A 21,817-nucleotide genomic window follows, 5' to 3' on the forward strand; every position below is an offset into this window, starting at 1 on the left:
AAAGACAATTGAAAAAACAACCCAAAGAACTTACTCTACCTTAAAATAATAATAATATAAATATAAAAACACTATTCACTGTATACACTGTGTGCTGACAGTGTTAATACAAACAAATATTTTTTTTGTATATATGCTTGTATTATGCACATGGTTTCATATGACTATAACATAAATTACATTGTAGATACATAATAATACATGTAAGAAAAACTGAAAAAATAGATTTAAAATAAAAACAATAAAATTAGTATATTTACACCTATATAACTAGGTGATTGCTATTAATTAAACATTGTCTAGATTTATCATTAAGCCTACTTTTATTTGTGAAAATATACCTTTTTTTCTTTATTAACAAATATTTAACAGTAGCCATCACAAATACATTATTTACTAAATTATTTTCAATATATGACCCATATGAAGTCAAGTATAGGCCTATTTATTTACTTAGCTGTTTGTTTTTAGTTTTCTTTTTTCTTCTTTAATTATGTAATTGTTCAGTAGCCATTTTTGACCTTGTATGATAAAAATCACATATTTTTGTTTTATGGGTTTTGTTTTAAATTAAACTATATCAACCGTAAACTTTAGGATCAGTGTGGAAAAACAAATGTGCTCTTGAACTTGCTCCAGTTTGCTTGCTGTTTAATCTCATTAGACCACTGCAACCTCTGCAGTAATTCCCAGTTCACGAACTTCTGTGTGGTTCATGGCCTAATTCTTCATTAAAGAAACCCTCAAACCTAATTACATAACTGCTGAATGAGACTGTATGAAGGCTTTTGTCTGACTTCTGAGACAATCACTTAAAGTCCTCAATATCAGTTCAGTTGGATCGGTGTCTGTGCGCTGATGAAGATCAGCCCTGACGTCTTTCTGTTTACAGTATGCACTTCTCTTTCTCTCTGCCTCTCTGAGCCTCCCCTCTCCTCACATTTCACCATTTCCCTGACTCACCTCTTTACACCCCTCTCTTTGTATCCCTCTCCTGCAGCCGCACTACTGTACACACCCTGTAAACTTTAAACAATAGCTGCACTTCATCCCATTGTTGTCCAAGTGGCCTGGCCCACTCCAGACAGCCCATCAACTGACTGGACACTCATTCTTTCCAGTTCCCTGCTCAGGCATGCAGAAACACACACATCCATATACACTCATACATACAGAGGAGCTTTCAAGTCGGCGAGGTAAACTTTTCGCTGAACCCAATTTCAAAATCCTCAGCCAGCTGACGGCTGGCCAGAGAAATAACAGCCGTTAACGTTAAACATTAACAGTCTCGCTGCCAAAAGAGTAAAAAAACAAAACATTACACTGCTACACACAAGCCACAGCAGAAATAACTCCTCTCTGTCTCTCTCTGGGCCTATTAGTGAGGAGGTTTCGGGCCACAGTGCTTCTGGTAATGAGCCCGGCAGCACAATACAGGCACCGGGCCGTAACAGCTGAGGGCAGACAAAGCTGGCAGGACGGGGCGACTGGGACTTACTACATTTAACACAGAGCCATACTAACACTGTGTCCGTGTGTGTGTGTGTGTGTGTGTGTGTGTGTGTGTGTGTGTGTGTGTGTGTGTGTGATGGAGGAGAAGGCATGTGTCCCATCACCATTATGGGGACAAACTCAAAGACAGAATGGGGGCCCCTGGAGAAATTGCTGCCAAAAAGGCAGCAGAGGAGTGTGTGGCAATCAGTGGGATGACGGGTCGGGGTTGTCCTGCGCCAGTCATCTGGAAAGTTCTCCACTTATCTCGCAGGCCCGAGACACTGGGCCAACCAATTCAGCCCAGCAAATAAGTATTATGTAGGCTGACAGAGTTTGTCTGTCCAAATGAGCTGCAGAACACGCTGTTGTTTTAAAACTGTGAATGGCGGCGCTGCTGTGTGGGCCCCGCCCGCTTCAGGCTTCTTTGTGGCCCTCTAGAAAACCCAGATTGTGTGAGTGAACCCATCACCTTGTTTGTTAATTGTTTTGGAGGAAGTCTGGCTGATTATTCTGAACCCTTTTTTTTTGTTGCATTGAACCTTCTTTGAATATTTTGCAGCAATAACTATGTGAGATTCTTATCCTGCTGTGTTGACTTTACAAAGACCCACGTCTCATTCTCCTCTGGTTTCACTCACTTATAACAAGAGTTAAGGTGTCTGCATGCTTCAAACCCCTATACACCTTTCTGATCATTGGTATTGTGGATGCTCTGTCCACGACAATTTTTGCCACTTTCTCAAAAAGTCCACTTAAGGAGGAGGAAGCAAAGGCAGAAGCGAAGGCAGAAGTGAACGTTGACTGCTAAACTTACATAGGCTATGTGACTTAAGTAACGATACAAACATAGTTTTTGTAAACCACACAATCATCTTTTCTTAAACTTAACCAAGTAATTTTATAACCTCAAGCGACCCAAGTAGTTTTGCTTGAATTAACATTAAGCTCATGTTTAGAATTGAGGACATAGTGGAGCATCGTAGATGACATGTTGGGCTACCTATTGTGTTAGAAAGTGACGGTAAGGGTTGCTGGTTGAAAATTCACAGGATAAAGAAACACAGCTTTCAGTTTGTGAGATTCTTAGGTCGCTTTCACATATAATTTTTCATTTGCTTTGCTTTGCTTTCACAATGTATTGTAATAGTTTTTTCCTTTTTATGCGGCATTGATCCACTGTGCGAGTTAATCCACTAGCCAAAATTATGTCACTAAATCATTTAAAGACTTTGTTGTTTTTCTTTTTAGCCACAAGCCACTCTGTTATGTGATCATCTGACCATATTTCCTGGACCTTTACTTCATTATTAGATCACATCTGTTCATGAGACATTTTTCCAGCCTGCTACTACTTTGTTCGCCCAAATTCAACCAAGAATGCGTTGTGTTTTGGTTTGCTTCCTTCCGACCCGCATTGAACCAAACACTGGGGTACTTGGAAACGAACTGAGACCCCCATTTTTTAGTGGAGCAGAGTTCAGTTCTTTGGTCTGCCCCAGAGTTCATTTGAGCATTCACCAATCGGCTCAGGTGTGACTGCCCCCTTATTCTGCTCTGTTGACTTTACTTTGGTTTCAATCACTTATAACAAAACTTATGGTGTCAGTCTGTATCCCACTACACCTTTGTGATTGTTGGCATTGTGGAAGCTTTGTCCGACAATTTTTTGCCACTTTTGCAAGAAAGTCAGCTTAGGGAGAAGCCATGATGACAATGATGTTTTCTGAAAAGCAACCAAGTATGTTTGTCACCTCTTAAAACCCAAATAGTTTTATTTGAACTCATGTTAACCACATGTTTAAAACTGCAATCGGAGTGGAGCATAGGGTAACTTTACTCTGCGGCAAAATTGGACCTGGTTGAACAATCCTAAGATAAAGAAACTCATTAGGCTTCACCCTTTAGGAACACTTATGTCTGCATAAATCTTTAAAACAGTTTTCTGAGATATTTCTGCCTGGACCGACTGATCGAGTGTTACAATAAGAGACATTTTGGCCAGAAAAGAGGCCCCTAAACACCTGAGCAGACTTCAAACGACAAGACACTTCCTCAAATTTCAAGAAGCTATCTCATCTCCTCCACCTTTAACCATAATGCACCTGGAAACAAATGTGCCAGTCAAACAGAGCAAAGTGGTCAAACAGAGGGTGTTTCTGTGTGGGAGCAGGCGGAGGGAGGAAACACAGGTGCCCTGTGTCCGAGCAGCCTATTAAACAACACACAGGCCCCGAAGGCAGGAAGCTGCTATTGACTGGAAGACATCAAGAAAAACGCACCTTTCAAAGCACACACACATTCAACTCCACACACACATGGAGGTGGATAAAATCTGCCAGGTATCAGGTACTGCCCTAAGGGAGCGGGTTGACCTGTGGAGGCCGGTGGACGCAAACACACAGCTCATTCAACATCACATACACATCTGCATAATGCTGTTAAATCCTTGAATTGAACTGCAGGTTAAAGATTATTAATCAGAGTGAGAATAAATGCAAATATTCATAGATTTGAAGTATGGGGTGAAAGATAAAATGAGATAAGATGGAGGAGATAAGTTCACAAGCATGCTTGCTCTGCTCTATACATTGCATTAACCCATGTATGTTTGTCCTGCATCTTAAAAGCCACAGAGTCGGTGCCTGAGGTTGTCTGTATGTGTGTGTGTGTGTGTGTGTGTGTGTGTGTGTTTGTGTGTGAGAGAGAGAGAGGAGAGGCCAAAAAGAGGTCATGCGTTTAAATGCCCTTAAGCAAGGCACTTGCCTTAACTCTCTCATTGAGAGGCTCCTCTGCTACAAAAAGCCGGTCTGTAAAAGGAATATGAAGGGTCGGCTCTGAAATCTAAAGGGTGACTCATGTTTGGGTCTGATAGGCAAATAAAATGAAAATGTCTGGCCATGAGAGAAGCTATACTAATGAGTGCAGTCTGCAGGAGGGGGTAAAGATGTTTTTCTTCAGTGCCTCCCATTTCTTTCAAATCAAGATACAGCAATAAAAGAATATCACTTCCCACACTCATGTGGAATATATTGACTGTACAAAAGTACAGGAGATGTTTGGTGCGAGTGGACGCTTGGAGAGAATAAGAAGAGAGTTAATGGAGTTTGAGTGGAAAAACAAAAACCCTCTGAAAAGGACCACAGAGAGGCTTCAAGGGCCCTGGACAGAGAAATCACAACAGCAGCAGTCAAGAGCGAAGGCTGGAGGAGGAGGGAGGGGGACACCAAGAGGGAGACAAAAAATGTTTTTTTTTCAATGGCCAGAGTGGGAGAAATCAAGTGTTAGTGTGGATAAGAGATAAAAACCAACAAGTAGAGCGTGCGAGGCGTCGGCAGCAGATGGAGAATGTGCGTCAGGAGGAGCATTGAGGGCAGATAAAAAAAAATCCCAGGGATGAATGTGAGTGTTTACAGTACAGTTTATGTTTGCTGGCAGTGTTTGCAGGTGCTTATATTTACAGAGCATTTCCGAGCCATTGTGGATGTTGAGCAGTGTTCAAAGCAATGTGTGAGGGGGGAGAAGGAAAGAGGAGAAAAAGAGGGGGTGACCTTACGTGTCGGGGTCTTTTTTTGCAGCCCATGCTGGACAAGCCCCTAATGATCACAACTTGAGCTCTTGCCTTTTTAATTACCCACCCAGGCCTGACTGAGTCGCACAAAGCTCGAGAATGGAGTGGCGCAGATGGAACAAAAACAGGCCAATTCCTTGGGAAGGATGCCCTCTGAACCCAGCGGCTAATGCAGCCCCTGCTGCTCCAGCCGGTCATTATTGTTGTTGGAGAGGAGGAGAGAGAAGACACTCCGAAACAAGGCCACCACCGCCGCTAAAGTCATGCTCCGCAGGCCATGTGAGAAGAAGCTTTTGGTGGTGTGACGCCAGCGCACAACGACGAGCACCTCCAGCGCAGATTGTGTCCCGGAACGTTATTAAACATTTCAATTTGATCCGGAGAACAAGAGGCGCTAATGGCTGCCACTTGCTGTAAGATTTCGTCACAGGCCCCAGAGCATGTAGGTTAGCCGAGATGGCGTCGCCTTTCAGCATCCCTCTCAAGGTGCTATGTTGGCCCCGGGCCCCCGTCACTCATGAGGCCCATCAGTCACCCTCATCTGAAGAATCTGACTTTATCTTAATGAGCTGTTGTTATTCCTGTCTATGAATGGAAACTGCTTCTATTCTGCTTCCATTCATAGGACAAGTTGAGCATTATCACATTAACTAACCACCACAGATGATCAGTCAGCTGATGTCTGTCCAGGAAGGAAAAGTCATAAAGGGCTTGTATTGTAAAAAAAAAAAGGTAACATTTTCCTGCCTTTTAAAAAAATAAAAAATAGGGGATACTTTAGGGTCGGATACTGTGTTGTCATCTTTGAACTTTGACCCTTTCACAGTGTGATTTAACTTCATTAAAGTTATCTGCAACTTTTGGCCATTTAGAAATGTCCGTCACAGTGTTCAGTTGGACCAAAAGACACAAAAGGAGTCAAATGCAACTTGCTAACCACGCTAGCTAGCATAATCTGGCTCCCAATCCAATAAAACAATATGACAACGGCCACAATGCAGAGCATGAGGCTTCAACATCTGAGGCCACGGACACTGCTGTCATTCCCAAGCTGCAAATGACAGTACAGAGATGCGGAAGACCCGGAAACATTGACCAATCAGAGCAGACAGGGCTTTTTCCGTAGATGGACTGAAAGAAACAGGCACTAAAGTCAAGATGTAAACATGTTCTTGTAGTAGTAGTATGGACCTGAAAACAAGCATATAATGTCACCTTTAAATAAATCTGAACATGGAGCTTCCGCTCTAACGAAATGTCTGCTTGTCCTGCGCCTTGATCCGATTCGGACATCCAAACAGTCGCTGTTTGTATTGTCTGTGTTCTTCATTGCGTTTCCTATTGTCACATAACATTCCTCTGTGTGTGTGTGTGTGTGTGTGTAAGGGGAGGGGGCTTAATTCCAGACATCCTGCTCTTATTGTTGACCGCCCCAGGTCGACTGCTGCTCAACATGTTAGGCTGAAAGAGAACAAAATGGGGCCCGTGCCACTGAGAGCGATCACACATGCACGTCACACACACAATCAATTGTGTTTGCATTATTTTAGAAGACATTATACTGACTGACATTGATTTTTTTGGAGACTTACCCTAACCCTAACTACTACTTGCCTAAACCTAACCTCAAGTCCTCACCCTAACAGGTAAGGAATTACATAATGTCCCACAAACATATTTTTTGTAGGTAACGAGAATTATTCAAATTGTTCATTGTTCCAGGAAACCCTGTTATCTGAACGAACAATGTCACACACCACCAGATCTTCAAACCGATTAAAGAGTGAATCTATAAGTTTGATTGGTCTAAAAACTCCCTCTGTGGCTTTGTGATTAAACCCTCTGGAGTCTGTCTTTTCATTGGTGAATATAATGAGCAATAATTACTCAATATAATTACTTAAATAATTATTAACACAATAATTTACAATAACTTTAGTAATACAGTATATCATGCTGAGACAAGATTTAGTTTTAATTTCTCACATCCATCTACTGTATTCACAACCAACAAGTGTGCTGAAATAATATTTTAAGTGAATATCACTACACATTTATACATTAAAATTGTATTTTTGGGTTTCCTGGTCGTTTTATAATTTCATGAATTGAGAAAAACCAAGTTTGTACTGATGTGTGTTAAAGACAGTTTCAATTATGTGAAATAAAAATAAAAAGCTATGCATAGAAAGTCAAACGTTAAAATCAAATGCCTTCTTCCTATATTTTGAGATTAGTAAATGGTAAATGTTCTCAATATTTTAAACACTCGAACGTTCTGTTAAGTAATTTCAACCACTCTAACTTTGTTACTGTGTTTGGATATTAATATCAAAGCAGATTTTTTTTTAAAGTAAAAAAAGGAACCGATTATTGAAAGGTTGAATCTAAAAATCTTAAAATGTTTTTTGTTGAAAATGTATTGCTGTGTCACAGGAAAAATGTTAAAACTATTTGTTGTATGTAAATTTAAACTGAACTACAGGCACCTTACACCAGAAGTGTGAACATCTATAAATAGTCTCACCAGTACTAAAGTATATTTGCATGTAACATTTTATTCTTCCCAAAATATTTTGGAAATTAACCCTTCATTTAAAAACAACATGTAACGGTGACATCAACATATTACACACAAAATAAAACAAATAAAAGTGCAATAAGGATTTTTCAAAATAAAAAAACAGCACTTCCTGTCCCTCTCCACTCATTCAGGCAGAGTTGTGCTGTACTACAGCACCCTCTAGTGGTTTACATTTTAAAGGCATGTTTCTGCCCAAAGTAAAAAAAAACAAAAAAACAAATGAAAGCAACTTTGCGCTATTTTTAATACTACTACAGACCAAAGTTAAAAAACAAAACTAAATAAATTAGGTCCATATATTTTGAGTCACTCAACACATAAATCAGGTTCCCAGATTCCATCCTGAGAGAGATTGAGGGTTTGGGATTCCCTGAGGTTTATTTCTCTAAAAGTGCACAAGATAAAAATGCAGAAAAAGTCTAAAACAAAACATTAACTTGCTGAATCAGATTTCAGATATGACTCCAGTGTCTCTCTGTGTCTCTGGTCAGTGCTTCCACAAACTAAAAGACTGAAGTCCCGTCAGTTCATGGCAGAAGTTCATAAATCTGCATTTTTAATCACCTTTCAGGCCTCCTTATTCCATCGAGGAATGATGGTCCTGCGGTAAGTCCGTCTTTCTGAGATGTTGCGTCTGACTTTGATCACCGCAGGAGGAGCCATCTCCAGATCCAGAGAGGGGCTGGAGTGGGACTTTTTCAGCGCACCTTCCTCCTCCTCTTCCTCCCCGAAAGAGTCTGCACACACTTCTTTATCAAACAGGTTCAGGTCTGGGATGTTCAACCTACCGTCGCCTGTCGTCTTTCTCACATTCTTCCAAGCCTCCAGGCCCTGGATGTAGATCTCATAGCGGCACATCTATGGGTTTGAAGAGACATATGGTCACTGAGGAGCAGGGATTAAACTGGGACGAGTCTGTTATGTTATCATGGGATACTTAACCTTGCACATCTAAAAATGTATGTACTCTTTTCTCAATCTTATCGCAATGTAAGAACTTGCTTAAATCAGAATTAAACAGCATTTCCTCTTTTTTTTTGCTGTCAATGGGTTTTCCTAGCTACCTAGCAGTTTAGGGACTTCAGTCGAGGTGGTGATAGTGAACCTTAACAGTTTGACACCCACCATAAAACAGAAAAAAAGAACCTATTCAGCACTTTGTCAGACAGCATAGATGACAGAGAGTGGTAGATGGATGGCAAGGTACAGAGAAAAATAGGTCACAAACTGAGGTTTAATAACATAATGCCAATTGAGCTGATGTTCTGCTTTTACAAAAAGATGCTATAACTTTTACACAAGATAGTTTGCAGCAGGTTGGCTCCAACATTTGGTAGCTATATGTTATATTAAGCTAGCTGGCAAGCTCAAGTTCAAGTAAAACTGTCAAGAAAGCTAACACATTCAAATCTCTCAGCTTTGTCAGGAAACTGGATGTTTGAGCAGAATTATTAGCAACTGAATTTTCACCATGGTTAGGTAATGCAGGCTAGTTTGACCATTTCAAACATGTGCACCCACAGCAACTCAGAAACCACAGAGCCACCTCACATAACAAATCCCAATCCAACCTCTGCTTATGGGTCCTTTTTACATTCTGTGCTTGAATAATGGTGCGTCCATATTGCATAATTTTTTAGTCTTACTTCTGTTTTGAAGTGCAATTGCACTTAGCTTTATCACCCTTTCCTTGCAAAAAAAGCTATTTAAAAGCTTAGAAAAGCTTTTTCAGACAAGATTTAACCATTTATTTTGAGATTACTTTATCCAGATAACACCTATTTGGACATTTTTGGCTGCGAGGAGCTGTCAGCATACAAAATAATTGTTTTTGCAATTACTCTCACTGCCAGAAGGGGGCTAAAAACTTGAAACCAAGAAGAACAAATACAATTGCAAAGAACCAGAAATGGGTGTGGCAGCATGAGGTGGATACACACATGTTCAGTCAGTGCTTTCATTACCTCGTGCTGCAGGTACTCCGCTCTGACGCGATGCTCCTCCAGCTCCCTGGCTTTGGCTTTTTTTCCCTCTGGCGGGTTTTGCTGCAGGTATGACAAGTCCGCCTTGAATGACTCCAGCATTCCTGCATGAGACTGCAGCTGGCGTTCCTGCACAAGAACAGATTAAAAGACTTAATGCAAATCCGTTTTATGCAAATTCTGCTGAGGGAACAAAAAGAAAAATCCTGGGCAAAAAGAGTACTGTAACACCCCTGTCTTAATCCAGCTGCCGGGCATACATGTTTATGGAAAATGTGCACCATGTGATTCATTCCTGTACTGTATTAACTGTAACCTCACTTGCAATGAAACTGTATTTACTTGTTCCTCTATTCCGTAGCTGATGTAGGAAGGAATCATACAAACGTGTAAAGATGGACAAAATAACACATTCATTTTACAAACAAAACAAAGATTTAGTAAGAGTTTTTAACCAAAAACATGCAATTTTGGAGCAGTACATATGAATTTGTGGCTTAGCATGTTATCAATGTCACAGTTGTTAACATAAATGTGCCTCAGTTTCTTTCCTGTTGGCTAGGTGACAGCTGTTGCATAGCAATGATATTCCAGCGAACATTTTTATCTCCAACACTGAGCCAAAACATTTAAAAAATACTAAAAAACTCATGATCGTGTGTACCAGGGTTTGAGCAGACTGTGAACAGGGGAGGATCGGCCTGCAGAACCTCCTCTGAGAGCCGACGGCGGCGGGGAACGGAGGCGAGGAATGAAGAGCCGACACCAGGTTGATGCGGCTGATCCATGAAAACATCTCCACTTTGGATCTGAAAGGTAAACAAATACAGTGAGGCTGACTGTCCGACTCTTTGACCCAAACGCACACACATTGACAAACGATGCTGTGACTTACGAGGCCTGAAAAAGGAAAACCCTCCAGTCGGCTGTCTGCAGACGGAAGACGTGTGGCTTCTTGGTGTATTCTGCTGCCTGCTCGGCCAGAGAGTGGTGCAGACTCACCACCTCCTCACCAGTCTGATCCCTCCTGTAATCATCCTGACACACACACACACAAAGACTCTAAATTACCTACACCGCAGGGAAACTAACCGTTAATGACAGTGTGCGCTATTGAGAATCGCATTGGGTAATGACCTGAGTTACTGACCTTCTGTAAGTAAAGGACCATTCCCCTCATCACTCCATAGAAAGTCTTCCAGCTTCTCTTCCCCCATGGAGCTGCAACACACAAGTACTGATATAATAGCTCTCCATAATGAAGGACACTTGTTTCGAATAAGAAATTATCAAAATGCATGGTTCATCTTCATATGTACTTTTGGCCGAAAATGAATACAACAAATCCTGACTATCCTAAAAGACAAAATAAAAAACTAGACAGATGTTTGTGTCTCACTCACTGCGTTTGCCGTCAATGTCAGCGTGCAGCTTTCTCTGGAGGAATCCCTGTTTGACCACAGAGGCCGTTTTGTCGTGAGGGACGTCCTGGAAGGGGTTGGCTTTTGAACGCAGCGGTGCATCTTCTGCTGAATCTTCATCCAACAACACAGAGTTCTTCAACTCCTCCTCGTCACTTTAACAAGCAAAGACAGATTTTTACTACATATGAAGAATGGCGAACAATAGATAATGTTTTATGACTATGTATCAGTGCACTTACACAGCCCACTCCAGCGGCTCATTCTTTATGGAATTGTAAAGACTCTGTGATGTAGATGGAGAGAAAAGGGTTTAATTATGTTCACCAACAAGGATTTGAGTTTTCTTTTTGAAAAACAATAATTACCTTCAAGAGATCCTTGCTGAAGTTTTCTTCTTCATTCATCCCATCAAGGTTGGACACAAATTTAGACGAGGACATGGACTTCCCTACATTCTGTTGAAACACACAGTATGTGTGATTGACTAAATGCCTCACAGAGATCACCAGGTAAAAAAAAATGTAAGATGCAAATAGTCGTAAAGGTTTTCTACCTGTCCATGCAAGTCAGTGTTGAGAAGCATCAAAGCGCATGTGAGAGCCAACACAGATTCTGAGGATGTAAAAAAAAAAAAAAAAAAAAGAGTGCAAATGACACATGAATCTGCCACATGAGTATCTTTGAGCAGAAAACAAAAAGTAAACTATGATTGAGACTCACCTGAGGAGGTAAAGGAGTCGGGGTTGCACTGATGGAAGCGGCAGGCGAAATGCTGCAGCACACGCTCCCTCTCCTGGGTCTCTCCTATCAGCACCACCACTTTCAGAAAAGATCTGCAAGAGAGAGAAACCGCAGGGACATAAAAGAAAGATTATGAGATGTTTTATGAGCATGTTTTGTGAGAGATGTCACTGCATAAAAAGATTCAAGCTCCACCTCATCATGAAATTCTCACCTCAGGGCATGATCGAGAGTCTGCCCGGTGAAGTCAAATTGTTTGAGGTATTCCTCCCCGACAGCGCGGCTGAAGTCATTACTAAACAAAGACAAAACACAATCTGTATCAGTTAGGAACACTTTATTTATTAGAAATTATGTAACCCGGTTTATATTGATCTGAAGGCCTTTTTATGGATCAGAATAAAGGAGAACTTAAGTATATTTCACTCAATATCTTGACAATGTTTCAGGACAGAAAACTTGAATTTGATGTCTGAGCAGGTAGAGAAACTCAATGTTCATTTCACTCAACTCAAACTATCAAAAAGGTCCAGAAAACTGTAGAAATTGGCCACTGGTGCGTTTGCAGAAAAGTGTATTAATGTGCATTATCTTCATAAATAAATAAATCTAATGAAGTGCAATGTATTTATTATATCTGGTGAGACCAAATATGTTTTTCTGGCTCTGGCCAATAAAGTTTTAGGCTATTCTATTCTATAACATTACTCCCTGATGATAAGTGCTACCAGAGATGCAATGTCGTGCTGATTACTCGTTAAAGGTTATTTCAGATATTTAGTCAGGCAGCAGAGGTTGTGATATCTTGGTTTTTTGTTCCTAGTATGAATCAAACTCGAAATGTCTACACTTCCCGTAATGGAACCTAGTAGTATTTTTCATTAAACCCTCTGTGTCTGGTAAATGCCAAAGACTTTAAACCTCCACTGCCAACACAGACTTTCTGCCCCCTGATGACATCACCAGGGTTATTTTTATGACTATAAATGCTCCTCCAAAAGGCACAGAAGACATTATACAACTGTTTCAACAGGCTGAGCAGCGGCTGCAGCTCCACTGGCCAGTTTTGGATTTATAGAGTTGAGATGAAAGGAAAATACATGTAATATGTGCTTACTCTTTGTCTAAGTGCTTCACCACGTCCACACGTTGGATTCCATCCAACTTAAACAGCCGTTCAGCGAGGCGGCAGGCCATCTCTCTGTTCACCTCGTCCCCATTCATATGAGGCACTGCAGTCTCAGGGGGTTTGGGTTGCTCTCCATTTGCAACAACTGTTTGTATGGACCCATCTTCATCCTGATGTGACGTCTCAGCCTGTTCGTCCACCTGATTGAACTCGGCCTCTGCTGTCTGCCGTGTGACCTCGGTCTCAGGAGGCAGATGCTCTGTTTTGTCTGACTCATCCGTCTCTGGCTGCACAAGCTGCTCGGAGAGCGGTGGCGGAGACAAGTCGCTCGTTTGCTCATTCTGCTCTGATGGCTCCGTCTGTTCGTGCTGCTCTGCCACTTCGGGGTCTTCAGCTTCATCACAAACTGTCCGCTCTGACTGAGTAGAGTCCTCTGGCATGTCTGACTTTGAGTCTTCTGTCAGCTCCATCTCTGGTGGCTGCTCCAGATGCTGCAACTGTCCTAACTGGTCAGAGTCTTGTGACACCTCTGTTTGGATTTGCTCTGACTCTTCGGTCTTCTCAAGCTGCTCGGACTCAGCGTGTTCAGGCTGCGGTGACAGCTCTATGTCCTGTGTAGTCGTTTGGTCACAATGTTGTTGCTCTAAACAACTTGACTCCTCCAGTTTTTCAGTCAGCTCTTCTATCTCCGGTGAGTCTTCTGTCCTCTCTGCAGTATCTGCCGCCTGTATCAACGGTTCTTCAATGTCTTCTGCAGCCTCTGACTGTTCAGGGTCCACATTCTGATCTACATCTTTATACATTTCCGGCTCTTCGGTCTGACCTGTGGGATCTTCATGTAACCGTTTTTCTATATTGATGTCCTCTTCAGTCTCTGAGTGCTGCTTTTCCTCCAAAAGCTCTGACTGCTGCAGATCTATTAGCTTATCGGGGTTTACAGTAGGTCCAGTTTCATCAGTTTGTAGTGGCTCTGCAGAAAGCTCCCTAAAAAAGTGAAGATCAAATATGCATTTTAGTTTAAGGCTGTACCAAATTGTATTAACTTTACATTCATATCTTCTATTGAGGTTTTTGAATGAAGCTTTGAATGCCTTTTCTCATATTGTATGACGTCATTACCCTAATTTAATTAGTTTATCTTTCTTGATGAAATCAAATTTTCTCTAATGTCGTCAGTTTTAAAAAGATAAGATCGTGATGGATTAGTAAGCAAATGCTTATACACAATATGATCTTTTATATTATTTTATTATGCCTAATTTACGATAATAGTGTTAAATACTGCCAAAATAAATTGTTTGTGGTTCTATAAATATAATTTATGTTGCTGTTAGATTGCTTCCAGGAAGGCCCATTACCACAAATGAGTACCTCTCTATGTGTGCAGCAAGCAGGACAGCTAACAGTTTTGTGACCAGTGAAAATGTTTTTTTAAGTTAAACACCAACAATTTTGGCTTAAAGCAGAATATGTTGTACCATGAAAACAAGATGTGGATTTTGGAAACTATTCAATTTTTCTCATTTCAATAAATACTGACTTTAAGATGCTCTGGAGTTATTGAAAATGTTTGGATCACACAAATCAGAAACAATACTACACAGCCATTCCTGAAAGTATAATGATATTAGTGTAGCCTAATGTTAATCTTCAACTGTACAAAAAATACCAAGTTTAAACAGAATAAATAGATGCAGCAAGTATCAACATTATGAATCCAGCTTCAAAGCTTCGAACTGTTCGGTACAGCCATAGTTAATGTTATAGTAGCACCTAATTGTGTGACATGATTAACATAATAGAAGTATTAATACACCCTTCCTGTTCCCCTTTCTTAAGTTAAGTCCATGATACTCACACATCAGTCAGACAACTGACAGCTTGTGCGTCTTCACTTTCTTCAGTACGGGACACGTTTATCTGCTCCTCCTCTTCTCCCTCGTCTTTCTCCTCGTTCTCTTCTTCACTCTCAACACCATTCGCTGAAGTTTGCTCGTCCTCTGAGTCTCCCTGTCCAGTCAGCAGAATGCCAGGCTCCTCCTGTTCCCCTTCTAGTTTTAAATCTTCAAAACTGTCTGTATCATCTCCTGAGGCTTCAACCTCTTCAGGAATATGGATTAAGTCCACAGTTTCAACAGGATCTGACGCTGCTGAGTGTTCCTCCTCTTCTGAATCTGTTGTCAGTAGAATTTCTGGAAGATTTTTCAAGAAGAAGGTGAAAATAACAGACTTGCAGTTCAACCAGAAGTAATTTCTAATGATTAAAAAATAAAGAGCAAGCCACAAGCATTACACAGACACCAGAAACCAAGGATCATGAATTCTCGAACTGAGTAACAAATCAAAAAACCTTTTGCTTTTTAACAACAAATAAGACGGTATCTTTCTGTGAAATACGTACCGTTATTATTCTCTAGCAGCTCATGTGTTGGATCTTCCCTTTCCTGTGTCGGCGGCTCTTGCACATCTGCATCATCACATGGCTGGAAATTGCAACACAGGCCAACGATCATGAACATGAGTTGTGCGAGAAAGCTTGTGATTGCCAGTGGGTTTGTGAGTATGAAGCTGCTTTCTGAGTCTCATCTGACCAACATTACATCCACTCCATTCATCCAACCCACACCTCTACTACAGTAACCCAAACACATGTCTCTGAAGACATAAAGAATGAGGTGGTGAGACCAGAGTCAAGTAAGCGCTCAGTGAAGATAGGGTTAATGACACAGGAAACTATCTCAAGGTGTACAGGCACACAGATGCAGCACAGAAATAAAATTCTTAATAAAGGCACCATGACAACATCACATTTCTCCCTACATACAGTACATACCTCAGAGCTGTTTCCTGTCCACTGTAGATTAGAGTTCAGAAGCCGTGAATTAAATTCATCTTCTTCCCCTCTGCCCTTCTGTGTGACAAGCTCAGCATTAAGAGCTTGGTGAAGTGACGGGGTTGTGGTTTCTAGACTCGTCACGCCACCAGAGTCCAGCTCATTGGCAGAGCCGCTGTCAGTCATGAGTTGAGGCGTCTCTGCAGAGGGATCAGGCATGTCCCACTGCACTGTGGCACAGGAAAGCGAAGCATTGGTGCAGGGCATGGGGTGCACTGGCCATATTATCTGCTCCCACTGCTCTGCCTCCTCAGGAGTGTCTTGTCCTGCTTTTGGGGAAAGATGGACTTGATCTGTCCCATCTGCCTGGTTTATCTGTACCTCTGTGTCGCCCCACCCATCAGTCTCCTGCTCTCCATTGACGTACTGGAGGTCTACAGACGTCCATGACTCTTGTTGAGGCTGTTGAAAGACTAAATCTATAACATCTGGCAGAGAGGAGCTCAAGTTTTCCTCCTCCATTAGCAAGTATTTCAGTCAGTTCCGTAGTTGGGGCCTTTGTGGTTTTTGGTTAAATGACGCTCTAAATGTTGTCTCGCTACAAAATGTCCTCCTCTGCCATATGAAGGACGATCATTTTGCAAGATCCCATAAATGTGAAATCCAAAAGAATGTTACAATCTCCAATGGCGCCATTCACAGATCTGTAACAAGAGATAAAAAAGCATTAATGTTTTCAAAGATATTTTAACAGCATGAGAAATTCCTCCCTTGAATTTTGGGAGCCTTAACAACAAATGCAAAATTGTTCTTATGAACTGATTCTTCATGAATTAAAAAAAAAATAGTTGAGTAACATCCAGAAGGAGCATCTGATTAGCTGAGAGACAAAAAAGCCATTCATAACACTATATTTGGTTAAAGAGTCATAGTGTTTCTTCACGGATCGCCTTTTGGCTTTTTATTTTCTCTATTTATCTGTGAAAAAAAACTACATTTAAAACTACTGAGAACATGATAAACAAAGACACACAACAGAAAAACAAAACTGAAATTAAATAATTTACAGCCGTGATAGCACAAAAATACTCCACTCACCACTTGTGTGTCAACATAATCCTGTCTGTTTTTTAGTTGAACTGCTCATCTGTCAAATGCTTTTAACTTATCTGTGTGACACTGCAGGTGTGCAGTGCAACAGACTTTTTAGTAAAATGTCACTAATGCATGTTTGTACTTCCTGACCACAGGCACAGAAAATGAGCTGAGCAAGTGAGCAAGAGACAGAAAGAGAGATAGAGGTGTATGGTGCAGATTCAGAAAGAGGCAGAGGGTGGGGTTGAGGAGCTTTTTCTGGTGAGCAGTTTAACTGTCTGTTTATCATTTATCACCATGCTGCACAGTGACTCTGGGCACAGGATAAAACCGTGAAAATGTCCCTATTTGAACTGCATTATGTCAACAAAAACCAAAGGCCAGCAACAGATCATCAACAACAAAATATCATCTGTGTTTGTACTGGTGATAAACACAGTCAAAATGCCCCGCTTCATGTCTTATCCTCTTCTGCCGACATTAATCTTTCATTTGATCTCACCTTTAACTTTCTTTCCCTCTTCTTTTCACACTTTTTTTTATTTCTATACTTCTCTATCTGTCTTCATTATTCTATACACGTCATGCAACCAACATCCGGGACAGACCTTGACCACATTTCCTGTGTGGGTGCTCACTTCTCAGTTCCTGTCAGGGTGCAAGAAGCACTACAGTGCATGTACGAGAGTTAACGGAGATTAACAAAGACGATCATCTGTTGAATGAACAAAACTGTGTTTGAAACTAAAAATGTGGAGATAGTGCACTTAAATAAAAATGTTAATAACTGCATTGTCTCTCTGGAGGTTTGTATGCCAGAATCAGTTGAATAAACTAAATTCTTATTACAATCTCTTGCTTTGATAAAATATTGTGTTTCACATGAAAACACAGATAATCTTGTGTGTGATGTTATCTTTGGAAGCACTGTTGATGATAGAAACTGTAGAGGGATTGCTCAGATGACTGCGGAGATTTCTAGAAACAATGTTTTTTCACCTTCATCAAATAGAAAACAAAAATAACTCAGAATACTTTCATTCAAACATAATATTACTTAAACAAACAGCAGTACGCCCCTTAGTGGGAAATACCAAGAGAAGTTGCTTACAATGCATAGGAAGTTTATACAGTGCACCGCAGGCTTGAGAGGATAGTTATCACAGTATTAAAGGAGAAGTAAAAATATTTTTAGAAAAACACACAAGGGAGGATAAAATAAAAAGAGGAACACAGCCACATTAGGTGAAGCGAAAGTTGTGAAATTACTTATAAATGTGTACGAATAACAATAGAATAAACGCTGCCTAGTCATTCATTACCACCAGTGAACATGGCACAGACATGAATGTGAACATTTTCAAACCTCAAAGAACTAAAAGAAAATCTCATTAGTAGGAATCTTTTGAACTCTAAAGCATGACTTACCCCCTCCAGGCTCTTTACAGCAACATCATATGATCAGCTGGCGTGTGAGGTTTTAAGTCTTGTGGGAGGGAAAGACACACCGCTGTGTTATACTGGGTTTATACCGCTGTTAAAGTGCTGCCCCCTTCGCAGTCAAACTCACTCACACACACACACACAAGCATACAAATAAGCTTCAGTTGATTATGTCTGAACCTGGTGCGCACAACAAACAGGCCTCACATTCGCTCTCTTTAAGCCAGGCACACGTTTAGTCTGTGGTGTCGCATAACGATGCATGCAAGTCACAAGTCCTAGTCTGGACCAGGTCCTCCTCCTTCTTCTTCCTCATGCTTCCTTTCCATTTTGGATAGATCACAATCAGACTCCAGTCTTCCTCTGTCCTGTTCCTCGTCCAGCAGGTATGGCTGTGGGAAAAAAGAGGACAATTTGAGTGGCAACGGAGGGGAAGGAAGAAAAGACACATTGTGATTGGCAGATGACTCAGGCGCTCGGAGACACCTGAGAGGCCTCAGTACACGCCCACAGCCCTAAAGGCATGCAAGCACACACATACAGGTCAGGTGAGGGGAGTGGCTCAGCTTCATTCCTTCAAATGACACTAGGAATGATGTGGTAAAACCAGATGTAACCAACATGCACAAGCCATTAGGTGTACTTGAATTGGCTGGACCTATTACTACTGGTTTACTGGCTTAGTGTCTGGCTGTGGGCTAAAAACCTGTTTCAAAAGACACTGGTTTTTAAAGGCTTACCTATATGAACAAGACATTAAGTATAATTGCAATAAGTATAGATAAGATACGATATCTTATCTTATCTTTTAAGATAAGATAAGATAAGATAAGATAAGATAAGATGAAACAAGATATTTTATTTTTTAAGATAAGATAAGATAAGATCAGTAAAAATGAAAAAGAAAATAGTAACAGTAAATAGTAAAAAAAGAAAGAAAATAAATATAAATTGTAAAATAAAAGCTAGATAATACAGTGAAAGGGTTAAATTTAGTTTTTTTTTAAAGTAAAATATCGTCACCCTGTTAAAATAATCGCCTAACTAATTTTTTCAAGTTTTGCAGGAAACACAAAAAACTTAAACAAAAGTGTAACATATGACATTTACTGATCATTTCACTCAAAAAGGACGTAACAAAGGATGGCTATTGGCATAGTGTTAACACTGTGTGTAAATTATGTAACTTAAGAGAAATAAATCACTTAGGCAATTTTTTTAAACATGCCTTTGTGACTTAAGCAAGATATGGTAAGACTTTATTTTGAAGGTGTCTACATAAGAGTCACACAAGCCTGTCAGAAACATGACATGACAAGTATCATGAGCATTAATGTTACTTCAAAGTGTCATTAATGTTCATGACACATCCCATGTCATGTTTATGACACGCTCATGTCACTCTTATGTAGACACCTTAGAGTAAAGTGTTACCAATATTAGTGTCAACAATAAAACACTGATAAACTAAATTGATAACTAAACAATCTCCCTCTAGCTCTTTGCTGGGTTCTTATCTGATGCCTATGAATGTGGCAAATTGTCAAAGAAGTGATGATCTTAAAGGGGTAAAATCTCATGATCTGATCAACTGAGGATGTAGGCGTTTTACCATAGGTGACCGGCGTCATGAGGAGATGATTTAGGCAATAAATAAATAAATTTGACAATAAATGACTTAGGCGATTATTTTAACAGTGTGACGATATATAAAAAGGCAAAAATATGATAAGTTAGCGTTAGCATTTCCATGCTAACGTCTACACATTCGCCTTAAATTGATGTAAACACGTAATAATTAAGAAATAAGAAATAGCTTTATTTATGGCATTAGCGTCACAAAGTTTTATCATAATTAGCTATCATTACTCGCGATTGATGTTAGCAGTTGCAAAATCATTTAGTTTTATTAATAGAAGCATATATCGTAAGTATCGGTTTAAAAAAAACGCTAATTAGCATATTCGTTAAATTAACGTCAGCACTAATGTTGTTGCAGTTAACCGACACTAACAGCATTTAACGTTAATGTTATTGCATATTAACAATGACATTAGCTAAGACAATCCAATTAACCCATCTTAGACATTAGTTAATATTATGTATTATATATAACTGATATTAGTCGTTATCAACGTTTTAACATAATTAGAAGTATCGCTATCAGCTTAACTAGCTGTAGCTAACTAGCTAAAGTAAAGTAAGCAGTTGAATTAGCATCGTTAGCATTCAAATAACCGTTGGTATTAAAATATTAGCATTACCTAGCATTTGTGTGGGCATCCTTGCAGTGGTAGTGAGTTAGTTGCTATCAAGTGGTTGTAGTAGCTGATTAGTAGTGGTGCTAGTGTTAATAGTATAGTATAATAGATTTGCTGCTGTAGTTGTGCAGTTCTTATTATTAAAACACCATTTTTCACCGTGATTATTTGTATAAACAGTATCACAGCAGTAACGTTAGCTGGGGCCTCGGCTAACCCAACGGCTCCCCTCCGTACCAGCAGGGGCGCTACAGCATAGATATCTATGAGAAAGTTTATATGAATCAATCATGGGTCTCAAACTCGCGGCCCAATTGCTGCCCCCGTGACGAAATTTTGTGGCCCCCACCTTGATATAAAAGTTTAATGTGAGTTTTATATGAATGGCACTTTACCGTTTTGTGTGTGGAAGGTCCCTTTTAATTACTTTTTTTTTTGGTCTTTTTTAAAATAATTTTGGGTCTTTTTTTGGTAATTCTGTGTCTTTTTTGGTAATTTTGTGTCTGTTTTAAATAATTTTGTGGTTGTTTTTGTGTCTTTGTGTCTTTTTGTGTCTTTTTGGGGTCATTTTGTATCTTTTTAAATAATTTTGTGTCGTTTTTGGTAATTCTGTGTCTTTTTTTGGTCACTTTGTTTCTTTTTTAAGTAATTTAGGGTTTTTTTCTGTCATTTTGTGTCTTTTTTGGTCATTTTGTGTCTTTTTTTGGGTAATTTTGTGTCTTTTTTTGGTCATTTTGTGTCTTTTTTTAGTAATTTATTTCTTTTTCTGTCATTTTGTGTCTTTTTTTAGTAATTTTGTGCCTTTTTTTGGTCATTTTGATACTGCCTCAAGCGGCCCCCAGGTGATTTGAGTTTGAGACCCCTGATATATATCTATGGGCACTATAGACTTATCGTTTCTTTTTTCTTCTTCTTTTTTTTTCTTTATATAAAACAGCAATACAATGCAGAAGTTACAGAAAGACATCACAATGCAAAAAAAATAGAAGTAAATAATATTTAAAAATAAAATAGAAGAATAATTAAATGGAAAAGGATGAAACAAAAACAAATAAATAAATAATAAAATAAACAGACGCAAGATTACATGTTAAAGACATTAAACGCAGTGGATATGTTGGCAGTCTTCACAGCTTTTTTGTTTCGTAGACAGGAGAGAAGAAATTAGTTTTTTTACTTGAAAAACTTACATTTGTGTATGTGGTATTTGGCAAAAAGAAAAATTAAATTTATAAGAAAATATGCATCATCATCCTTCTTTTT

The 21,817-nt window shown here is 39.8% G+C and overlaps 1 protein-coding gene across 1 annotated transcript; it reads right to left on the bottom strand.

The window, feature by feature from the left end:
• Window positions 1-7,600: 7,600 nt before the first annotated feature.
• Window positions 7,601-20,806, bottom strand: LOC131992856 (PH and SEC7 domain-containing protein 4). Its single transcript, XM_059358558.1, has 18 exons — window positions 20,558-20,806; window positions 18,501-18,685; window positions 18,279-18,336; window positions 15,756-16,459; window positions 15,324-15,405; window positions 14,781-15,114; window positions 12,911-13,906; window positions 12,008-12,088; window positions 11,773-11,885; window positions 11,606-11,664; window positions 11,418-11,507; window positions 11,292-11,335; window positions 11,032-11,204; window positions 10,779-10,849; window positions 10,524-10,666; window positions 10,293-10,437; window positions 9,611-9,757; window positions 7,601-8,504 (listed from the first exon to the last, which is right to left on the bottom strand). Exons 4-18 carry the CDS (start codon window positions 16,275-16,277, stop codon window positions 8,214-8,216), a joined length of 3,291 nt encoding a protein of 1,096 aa, XP_059214541.1. The 5' UTR covers window positions 16,278-16,459; window positions 18,279-18,336; window positions 18,501-18,685; window positions 20,558-20,806; the 3' UTR covers window positions 7,601-8,213.
• Window positions 20,807-21,817: the final 1,011 nt, after the last annotated feature.

This window comes from Centropristis striata, chromosome 19 (assembly GCF_030273125.1).
Source record: "Centropristis striata isolate RG_2023a ecotype Rhode Island chromosome 19, C.striata_1.0, whole genome shotgun sequence".
NCBI classification, from domain to species: Eukaryota; Metazoa; Chordata; class Actinopteri; order Perciformes; family Serranidae; genus Centropristis; species Centropristis striata.

Coding starts and splice junctions, on each gene's coding strand:
- LOC131992856 (XM_059358558.1), bottom strand. CDS start 16,277: ATGGAGGAGGAAAACTTGAGCTCCTCTCTGCCAGATGTTATAGATTTA. Junction 11,886..12,007: donor ACTCTCGATCATGCCCTGAG/GTGAGAATTTCA, acceptor TCTCTCTTGCAG/ATCTTTTCTGAAAGTGGTGG. Junction 10,667..10,778: donor TGGTCCTTTACTTACAGAAG/GTCAGTAACTCA, acceptor TGTGTGTGTCAG/GATGATTACAGGAGGGATCA.